We start from the raw sequence: 10457 nt of genomic DNA, 5'->3' as shown, positions 1-10457 counted from the left end.
ATATGGCCTCTTTTGAATTGCAAAGGATTTCAAAAAGTGAGTCTCTGTCTACAGATGGCTTTCGAGGCATCTAAATCAGAAGTAAAAGAAAGTATGACTAGGATGGATCAAATGATGCCTAGGCTATATAATCAGCATGGAGAAACCCAGTTCTCCACCAATATACACATAGAAATATTTGACCATTTGTTTTTATCATAATGCTATTAAAATGTAATGTAATTAAATTAAATGCTGTTTAATTGTTTCTATTATTCTGTCTGAATATTGTTTGATACTTAAACATGTACTGTATAGCACTTTTGTTCAGTGTCCTGGCTATTTTTGAATTGCTTTATTAAGCCTAATTAAGTTTTCCTGAATTAGCTAATAAAAGCATCTGTTTCTAAAAAATATTAAATGTTTTTAAAAAAATCACACTTTCTGGCTTGTTAGTGAATTTTAATGTGTACTACATCCTGTATTAGCTTAGCATGTATAGTTTAATTTCAATTCTCTTACCTTGTTCAGAAAATACCATGGGTAGTAAAAAAAATCCAATAAAAACCTACTTTTTACACTTTTTTCCAACCAAAATCTTTGTATCGATGGCAACACTGCTAGCTTGTTCGTTTGTGGAAAGACATTGATGTAAATGGTGATTGTTCTGCTCACAACAAAGTAAAAAAAATAATAAATAAATAAGAGGTTTTCTTTGTGCCATGTTTTGCCCTTGTACTAGTATTTGCAGCAGGGTCTGTGGGACAGTGGTTAAGAAGGGTAGCCCTTGGAGATTGGTGGTGGGTGTTTAAATCCTAGTGGTGTACTTATAATTTTTTTTATGATATCTCATATTGATGAAAGAAAAATATTTGTAAAAGTAACATTGATTACTACTGTATATGTTCAACAAATAGATTATTTAAAAACATAAAGGAGACAGGTTTTCTTGCAAAACTTCACTGAACTCATTTACAAATAAAAGGCACACATGGTATTTGAAAAAAACGTTGTCAAGCATATGTCTCAGAAACCATAGCAGCACAAACGTCAGTTTCACCTGCACAAATCAGCACAAACAAGCACTAACCGAGCAGCCTATTTGCCTCCACTTTTGAAGCTGACGGAATGTCAGCTTCACAGAGAGCTGCGAGGGAGTGAGCAACATCCGTTCAATTTAAAAATCTCCTCCTCCTCACCCTGACGGTGTCATCTTACGGACCCTGCCTTTAAGTACCGGACAAGGTTACCTCTGCTTTCTCAATGTCCATATTGCTAGATATGCCGAAATCCCGGGAAATTTCCTCTAGAAATACAATTACCCTAACCGTGCGCGATCCCGCAGAGGCTAATCATTTTTTGGCAGCCAGTCGCTTTTTGGCAACACCTGCATCTGTTTTGCCTTTAGTGAACTTTGGTTTGACGTCACTTGCGTTCGGGGAACTTTTCATTTACAAATCAAGCACCGAGTATATAGGACATAATAGGCTGTATTAAATCATTTTATATGGGCCGTATTACACCATGAATGTGTGCAAGAAGCAATCACTCCTTGAATTATTCCTGAAGCTCATGTTCCCGTGTCTGTCCTGGGCTCTGGCCTTTATATTTTAATCAGTGTTTTCAGGGTGGTTTCAGATAAAGCAGAATACAGAGCAGTGGATGCATTTTGCACCGGATTTTCAACAGCAGAACCCTCATTAGACAACAGAACGCTAACAGCAGAATAATGTAGGACAAACGTTAAACTGCTGATGCAAATCAGTGCTTTGTGTTTGTTTTTGAAGGTGACAAGGCACTAAAACCCTAAAGCCACAAACTAGAAAGGTCAAAGAATTCAAAACTAAAGAATAAACGATCAAAGCTAAGAAGATTCAGACGTTGCCGAGTGAATCAAACATGTATCAAAGACTTGCAGGAAAGAATCCAATCCAAAACAGATTTGGAAACAAACAAGACAAAGCTGTGATGGTTTGTTCGCTCTACCTGACTTTTGTCCTAATTTTTCCTGCCTGCGACCCAGATAGCGCGCTTCGTCTACCCTCGTGCAACCAAAGCGCATGAAGAACATCATGTAAAAATCAGCAAATCAGAGAAAACACTCACAGAAATCTTTAGAGGAACTCCGGGTCCCGGACTTGCTTTGGCGCAGGGAGAAGCGGCCCTTTCTGCTCAGGAATCGCCTCATCCTTGCCCGGCTTGCTGCAGGGCACGTTCCAGCCAGCCTTTCTTCACCCCCAGCCTGGGGGTCGACGCAGCCAAAGAGTGCCCCTCGGACACCCCAGTGCTGCTCCTCACCTGAACTAACACACTACCCCCAAAAGCCTCCGCCCACATGAACAGATGGAGGGAATCTAAGAGTTCACATTTGTTGGGTTTGAGGATCGCACCTTCCCCTGCTCTTAGAGAACCAGCAGTGAAGACTAGAGCAGATGGAGGTCAGAGCGTCTGAGAGTCAGGCTCTCCATCCTGGGCGAGGCTGGCCAGCCTCAGCCTCGCTCCAAACCCTATGGCTGAACAGCGAGCACGAAACTGGGACAAACTCACTTGGTCCTGAAATGGTTCACTGCAAGAAAAGGTACTGCGAAGCCCCATTTTTCTATAAATACCTTTTCCTCTCTCACCCCCACCCTCTCTCGCTGTTGCTCATGTGGATGAAGCCCTCTGAGGGCTGAGGAGTGACCCAGAAAACATGTGCTGCACCAGGCAGGGACACTTCTGATTATAGCGTTTGTGTTAACCTCGCTACCGAAGCGCGCGCCTGATGACGGACTCAAGGTTACCTCAGCTAGATGCTGCAGAGTTTCAGCGAGGCCAGTGAGCTGGGATGCTTTTGGAGCAGCAACACAATTACGTTTAACAGAACACACTCAACAATTACGATGGCGGTGGCGATTCTCTGAATTAGGTGTAAATGATGTCACCAACAGTGTAAGAAAATAGGATTTATTTTATGCAAAAGTCTTGTGTAACACTGGTTGAAGGATGAATGATGTGTGAACAGCTGAGAATGGGAACACTGGGTAACGAGTGGCCTTGGACAGACAGGCGCACCGATCAGCCTTTTAAGGGCGCTGCACTTCAGATTAGAGATAAAAAGTTTTGAAGCGTGACTGTGGCCCAGCCAGATGACAGAGTCCAGAGAGAGGGACATATAATGTTATGCAATTGTGGGCAGTAACAAAAATACAGTGTTTCCTATTTTTACTGGAGTAAAAGTGAGATTACAGAAAATTATGTCACAAACAGGCTGTGATAGAAATGCGAGTGTTAAGCCGGGCGGACACTGTGCGACTTTTTCACTCGTAGCACTCAGCTTCAGCTCAAACTGTACGACTTCCTCGCAGGGCAGATCTCACGAGTCATGCGCTCACACTGTACGACCCAGTTCTCGGATGCGATCTGACTGCTCACACTGTACGTCTGGTAGCAACACGTCGGCCCTAAAAATATGCTAAAAATAGCAGTTTTTACTCAACACGTCAGACTTTTTTGTCTTGTTTTGCCTGTTGTCCTTCGGGAGTGCTGCAGGACACACAGGGATTTATGGGGGTTGGATGAGGAAAACGAAATAAAGAAAGTAAATCTGTGTTTTGTGATCAGTTTAATTTGACATGAACACGACAAACACGCTTTCTTGACAATCTTTGTGAGTAAAAAAACGTGTAGAAATTGAAACGAACTACGTGTGTTATTAGAGAAATAGCGAGCGGTGTTGATGCAGGATTGCGCATGCGCCGTGAGTGGTTCTGATACTTTTTGGGTCGCAGCTGCTCGCAGCGCCGCTTCAACAGTGCGATACCCTCACGCGGAACGAGCAAAATATTAAACACGCCAGAAGTTTGTGCGAGCTCACGATTGCTGATCGGTAGCTGGTCACGTGGTGTTAATCGCCTCTCGTAACCCCCTGTATACTACACGACGCTCGGCACAAAACTCGCCCCGATCTCGTGGATTCTCGCACGAGTGGAAAATCGGCTCAAAAAAGTGAAAAAGTCGCACAGTGTACGCCCGGCTTAAGCTGCACTCAAGCGCTGACTTTAGGGGCTTTCAAAGGAGAATAACGTTCACAGGTTCAGAAGAGCTGACGTGTGGCGGTCAGTAACAGAAGCATGACGAACTCAACCTCATTTACATTCATCATTTCATCCAATTTTTACTGTTGTTTCTTTACAGATGAACCTTATGAAGACTTTAGTTTCATACTGGATTCATAAAATAAAATAAAAAAACCTAAACAGGCAGAAAAGTTGGGTGTCATCATCCTCTCTGATCATAAAGCCAAAGTCTAAAACTCCACCTCCTCCGGAGACGTGATGACATACTCTTGATGCTGCACCACCTGTATTCCCTCTTCCATGGCTTCCTCCGTAGTAACCATGGTAACTGTTCCCCCCGTCTCCTCCACGGTACCCGTCGTGGCCAGTAGCGTGCCATCGCTGATGGCTGAGGCGAGAGTCAAGGCCACCTGCTCCGTCAGGCTCTCCGGCGTGGCGATGGTGATGGTGTCGCCGCAGTCGGAGATGGACGCTCCCTCCTCGTCCGCGGCCATGTTTCGCACGATGATCTGGTGGCCTGCTGCGCTGTGCGACTGGCGCACGATCTGCTGAACGACTTTCATGATCTGGTTTCCCACCTTGGAAGTTCATGTAAACAGGAAGTGTTACGTTTACAGAACGCACACTAGTTCTCCGTTGTTTTTGTTGTGTCAGGATACTGACCTCATTTGAGCCGTCTGGAATGAGTGTGACTTCTTCCTGCATTTCCTCCCCGGTGTCAGTCTGAAGGATAAAGATCAAAGCAAAAGGAAACCAACTTAAATGTCATTTTCCTGCAGATCTGTGTGGACTGGAGAAGTCTGACATGATGGCAGGAACTCTTTTAGACTGATCACTAAAAGCAAGAAGAGAGCATATTTTGTATTTATTTATGCTACTGACGATCCAGTGATATAATTATTCTTCATAACCTTTTGTTTTATCTGTTAAACTCAGACATACAGCTGGGTGAAATTAAATTCAAGAATAAAATCATGTTCATAATGTGGTAAATGTATCACTTTAAAAACTTTTTTCATGATTAAAATGCAAAAACCTGCAATAATGAAACAGACACTTAATAACTCATCTTCAAAAAAATAAAAAATATAAGTCTAATTTTTCAGGATTTAAATCTTAAATTCACCCAATAGAAACTTGACTGTTTGTGGAGATTGTTAACAAATATGAGTTGAATTTTATTGTGAATTTGTGTTTTAATCTGAGAGATTTACTTAATTTTTTTTTGTATTTTTAAATTTTTTTTAACAAAATATAAGATTTTACAAGATATTATTAAATTTATGTAGAAATTCCTAATATTTTTTTCCCTGACTTTACCCCTCATCCAGTTGTTTTTAAGCCTACACCAGACCTGATGAATGCACAGATCTACGAGTCATAAATAGTGTATTTTGGGGTAATAAATGCTTTTGTTTTGCTCTCAAATCAAATCTAACCTGCTTCCAGCTACAGATATAATGGACCAATATTTAATATTATTTTATACAAGCTTCCATCCCTCTTCAATAGGTCAGATTTTGAGTCGGGAACATGAGGATCTCCGGCGAGGAAGTCTCAGAAACGACAGGTTTGTTGCTCTGACGCTGCCGAGTCAAGTGAACTAAAATAATTAATTTATAGTTCACATGCAAATGTTGTGAACTATTAGTAAAATGCAAATAAAACTGGATGAACTTTTAACATTTTGTTTTTATTTGTACAATAAAGTTATATTTATTTTACCTAAATGTATGTTTATGTTCCTGGAGAACATCTGCTGAACAAATGCTGTAAAACATTGGAGTTGATATTATTGTTTAGCGCTTTTGTTTATTTATAGGTTGGTCAGTTTGTTGGTTTATTTGATTAACTTTGGTTTAATATTTGATTTTAATACTGAGCACAGATTAAGACCCAACAGTTCTGGTTCAGAAATATGCCTCCATCTCCTCTGATTGTCACCAGCAGGAGCCGACTATGACCTCCTCACATCTGCAGTAGCCACGTTAAATTAAGTGAATGTGATTTCCAGCAACTACACACTTGTCATCACCAGTAGCGAGGCTCCATCTGTTCATCGCTACAAAGAAATCTGCAACTGCATGCAGGTAACCCACATATGACCTTCCCACCTTGATTATATACTCCTGTGTGTCAGCCACCACTGAGGAGAACTCCACTAGGACAGCATGAGGATCATCTGAGATGACAGTCGCGGTAGTGAGCTTGTCCACCGAGGCCTTCTCCTCTGACGTGGCGTTGTGTTGTTCACTAGAACCTTCCTTGTGACAGCCTCCTGATGTAAAAGAGCATGTCGGGTCATGTTGTGTCCCCGTAGCACACACCTGACTGACATCTCTGGGTTTAAAGCCTGATTTATGCTTCTCCGTCTGCGTCAGTGCTGAGACACGCAACGCCATTATCCGTCCTTGCGTAGGGCACGCAAGTACGTACGGAGTCGAGCCCACTTTTTTAAACATCCGTCGAACGAGACGGATTACGCAAGTTTGTGATTGGTCAGGACGCCGCTGTTGTTTACAGCGCCGCCATTGCAAAGAGAGCCGAGGATAACTAGCGGCAGACACGGAGAAGCTTGAAGAATACCTCGCGAAAAAACTCTAAAAATATGAACCTTTAATTCTCCCGCGACTGGAGGAGTGAAAAGATGCGCAGCAAGCATTTTATTTGTGGACGGAAATGACAGGAAACGTGGGTTTAGAGGCGGGGAGCGCATGAAGAGGTGGGAGAATGAGAGACAAATATGTCCGTGTTAAATGTCTCTTATATACACAAAAAACACAATATAAACGCATGATCTTGGACCGATACATGAGAGGATACCACAGAACAGCGCTACGCCCTCTGCTGTCCTGCCGGGGAATTGCTTTGCAACACTCTCCAGGAGACGGAGAAGTATGAGAGCAAAACGCTTCCGTCAATCCGTGCGTGTCTGTCCCTTGCGGAGCTGACGGAGAAGCATGAACCAGGCTTAAATCTGTCCATCACTGACCTTTAGCACGCAAGTGACGGTTGAGAGTCCCGTGTTCGGCAAAGCCCCGCCCACACTTTGAGCACTTGAAAGGCTTCTCTCCCGTGTGATGGCGGATGTGTCGCACCAAAGAGCCTTTTTCTCTGAAACCTCTGAAGCAGAACTCACACACATAGGGCTTCACATCCCCGTGGGTCCGCTGGTGAACCTGTAAGGCATTCTGATCGCAACATGGGAGAAATGTTAAAGCTTTCATGTTGATAGGAGATCCAAAACTTGTTTGAAATTGATGCTGCCGAGTCACCTTGGTCTTGTATCCTTTGTTGCATCTAGCACAATGGTACGGTCTTTCATCAGAGTGGGCCCTCATGTGTTCACGCACATGTCCAATGGTTTTATACAGCTTGCCACACTCCCCACACTTATACCTCCTCTCACTGACATGGACCTCCATGTGCTTCTTCAGCAGATAACCAGTTAGAAACTCTTTATGGCACAGAATGCATTTAAAGGGCTTAAAACCTGCACACAGGAAAACACACACTGAATGTATTTACACAGATCTGCATCTAAACTCTCTGCAATCACTGTCAGCAGAGTGAAGAGAATCATCAAGTTTTCATACAGTCTCACCTAAATGACCTTTGACATGAAAACGGAAATAATTCAAGCCCTTAAATGACCGGCTGCAGTGAGGACAGGTGTACAGCTTCGAAGATCCCCGTTCATCACCTGCTTCCTGCCCACAAAAGTTAAAACAAATCTCTTAAGACGACCATCTTAGATTAAAAGTTTGTAATCGAACAATCACATGATTCTCGCACCTCCTCCACCTCTGGCGGTTCTTCTTTAACTTGGATCTCAATGATGCTCTGATCGCTTTCAGGATGGTCAGACGCCATTTTCTCCTCCGCGGTGGTCGGTGAAGCCTCCATCAACACCGTTTCCTCCGTCTCCATAGCGATGCCAGAATTGATGATCGCCTGGCAGATGAGGTTGTCTCCGGCTGCAGCGGCAGCAGCAAGAGCTTCTGCCTGAGACTGTTGAACCACCACCTGATCAGGCCAAGGCAGCGGTTTGAAAACCAAACTTTAGACAAACGTATGAGGCCGTTTCAAATGTCTGGTCTCACCTGTTGCTCCTGTGTGGTTCCATCCACCTCCACTGTGAAGTGAACCCGTTGTAGGACCTCTTGGGAATCAGCTTCTACCACGCTGACTACAGCAGTCTGAGCCTCAATCTCCTGCTCCTCCGGCTCCGGCTCATGCTCCACAACCACAACATCTTGTTGGACTGGCACTGCAACACGATTAGTTTCAACCCCTGAATAACAACACAAACCCTCAGGATTTATCATTTTGTTTGATATTCCAAACTAAAACAATCATTTAGCCAACACACCTTTCTGCACTCCATCCTTCCTGACTATTATTTCATTACACTGAAAAAAGCGGATCTTCTCCGTGCAAGGAGTCAGAGCTTTCAGGTGTCTGGTGAGAGCTCCGGACTCTCTGAAGCTCTGTCCACATAGATTACATCGATACGGCCGCTCATCTGAAGAGAGGAGAAAACAACTCATTCATTGTCAGAAACATACATTACAGCGTATCTGCAGAGTTAAGGAAGCGCTTTTTTTAAAAAGATCTTACATTCTCAACATAAAACTCAAAAAGTTCTGTCCAAACTGAACTGAAAGTGCAGAAAAAATAAGATAACATCTAGGCAATTGCTCTGCAGAAGATGAAAGTGCATGCAATTTCTAAAAAAATTAACACTGCAGTAAACCTGCTCTTCCCCATGGCTCACGCACCACTAGCTAAAGCGGCTAACGTGCATACCTGAACACGTCGGTCCTTCCCCTTATGCTAGTCCCACATACAATCTAGGTTTTTGGTGACGTGTGGTATTTTTAAGACTTTTCGACTGGACTTAAGGATTGCCATTTTTAATGCCTTAAATGGGGAAAATCTAATTTACGGCTTTTTAAGGCTCTGCAGATAGCCTTCATTAGCAACATGAACCAGCATAGCGTGATGTTAGCTCACCAGTGTGGCGGCGGTTGTGACGTATTAGAGAACCTTTGGTGCGAAACGAGGTCCCGCAAAGTTCACATGAGAAGTTCTTCTGGTCGCTGTGTGTTTTCACATGAGTTCTCAAGATGTTTGTCTGTGGGGTCAAAAATATTTAGCATATGGGCACAACGACAAGGTACAACCCAACTGACTTGGTCATTTTCCCAGAAAGTAAAAGTGCCGACTCACTGTTTTAAATGTCTTTTGACAAATGGGACAAATATAACGTCCTTCCTGATTGACACTGTGGGACAGAGTGTCACTGTCAGCATTGCGAGATGCTAATTTTACACTTGGATCAGACTGCACTTTCAGTGAGGCCACTTTCTTCCTGTGGCCTCGACCCAACTGGCCACTGATTTCATCTGGATCAAAAGAGACAAAACATCAGTCCAGCAACACATCAAGTACACACCTACAATTAAATCTGCAGACTAAAAACACGACTAGAAATAAATGACCAACCGATAAACTCTGCAATCATTCATTTAAAGGTGCAATAAGGGATGATAAAACTGACCCACCATCAGAGATCACTACTGGTTTATCTGCTTCTGCCCTTTTCACCTCTGAGGAAGAACTTCCATTTTCAGCAGTGACCTGCATATATGAGGACACCAATGCTACTTCTCTTGATGCCGTTTAGACTGATTTATCCACACAGCCCCACCCAGATAGCTCCTACCTTTTGGCCGCCATCCTGACTAGCATTCTGAGCCTCCACACGTTTGCAGCCGTGCTGCAGTTTGTGCTGGATGAAAGCCTCAAGGGTGGAGAACTCGGACTGGCAGCGACCACATTTGTGCACATCATCTAGTAGCACAGAAACGGACCCAACCAGCATGAACCAATATCATAATTAGTGCCACAAACTGATTACTGTTTAATGTATTCGTGTCTGATTCACCCCAAACAGTGTGTACTTCCACCTAAAAATACGAAACTATGCTGCTCGTGTCAGTTAGCTGTTAGCTAGACATCACCTCGGTGAAAGTTAGCGTAGCCCAAACGCGTTAAATGATAAACAAATTCGGCTTGTTTGATACAGCCAGGTGACAAACCTTCATCTCCTAGTGTGGTCTGAATAGTAATGGTCTCGTTGCCGTTCTTCTCTGTTTCTGCCGTATGATTATTTTCCACATTCATGTCGTTTGAATTCTCCGTCTCTGTCGCAACGCTGCAGCGGGGAGGGAAAACATGGCGGATTACGACCCCGTAGTCATAACAACAAAAGGGCGCGTGCATGATTCTCTCACAGCTAATAAAGTGAAATTAAACATTTCTGATTTCGTTTTAGTCACCTTAATTTTTTCTTCAGTAAAATAGACAGGATTCACTCTGCTGCGTTGCTTTCATAGGCTATGATTTTGGCCAAAT

General features: G+C 43.3%; 2 protein-coding genes across 7 annotated transcripts in view; both read right to left on the bottom strand.

The window, feature by feature from the left end:
* Positions 1-2862, bottom strand: part of grid2ipa (glutamate receptor, ionotropic, delta 2 (Grid2) interacting protein, a) — a 63876-nt gene extending 61014 nt beyond the window's left edge. For all 4 annotated transcript variants that reach the window (XM_015945677.3, XM_054750537.2, XM_015945678.3 and 1 more), the window contains exon 1: positions 2086-2862. In XM_015945677.3, coding sequence (XP_015801163.3) covers positions 2086-2167 — 82 coding nt within the window. In that variant the 5' untranslated portion in view covers positions 2168-2862. The remainder of the gene's footprint in view (positions 1-2085) is intronic.
* A 47-nt stretch (positions 2863-2909) lies between these two features.
* Positions 2910-10411, bottom strand: e4f1 (E4F transcription factor 1). 3 transcript variants are annotated; one of them, XM_054750544.2, is made up of 14 exons: positions 10142-10411; positions 9766-9893; positions 9605-9680; positions 9270-9445; positions 9054-9174; positions 8410-8562; positions 8141-8331; positions 7833-8048; positions 7642-7747; positions 7313-7530; positions 7030-7228; positions 6152-6315; positions 4701-4760; positions 2910-4615 (listed from the first exon to the last, which is right to left on the bottom strand). In XM_054750544.2, exons 1-14 carry the CDS (start codon positions 10323-10325, stop codon positions 4268-4270), a joined length of 2340 nt encoding a protein of 779 aa, XP_054606519.2. In that variant the 5' UTR covers positions 10326-10411; the 3' UTR covers positions 2910-4267. The 3 variants fall into 3 exon arrangements, with proteins under 3 accessions (XP_054606519.2, XP_015801168.3, XP_015801167.3); XM_015945682.3 differs by having other exon boundaries at positions 7833-8063; positions 8141-8307; positions 10142-10410; XM_015945681.3 differs by having other exon boundaries at positions 7833-8063; positions 10142-10408.
* Between the last annotated feature and the right edge of the window lie 46 nt (positions 10412-10457).

The sequence above is a fragment of the Nothobranchius furzeri genome, chromosome 12 (assembly GCF_043380555.1).
Source record: "Nothobranchius furzeri strain GRZ-AD chromosome 12, NfurGRZ-RIMD1, whole genome shotgun sequence".
NCBI lineage: Eukaryota > Metazoa > Chordata > Actinopteri > Cyprinodontiformes > Nothobranchiidae > Nothobranchius > Nothobranchius furzeri.
The sequence above is the reverse complement of the archived record's forward strand: the minus strand, read 5'-3'. Positions and strand labels throughout refer to the sequence as shown.

Bases quoted from the DNA above. Each gene is read 5' to 3' on its own strand.
- e4f1 (XM_015945681.3), bottom strand. From the start codon at position 10,325: ATGCACGCGCCCTTTTGTTGTTATGACTACGGGGTCGTAATCCGCCAT. The intron at 9,175-9,269 runs GTGAGTCGGCAC...TTGACCCCACAG, and splicing joins GTCAAAAGACATTTAAAACA to ACAAACATCTTGAGAACTCA. The intron at 8,064-8,140 runs GTGAGACCAGAC...TGGCCTGATCAG, and splicing joins GAACCACACAGGAGCAACAG to GTGGTGGTTCAACAGTCTCA.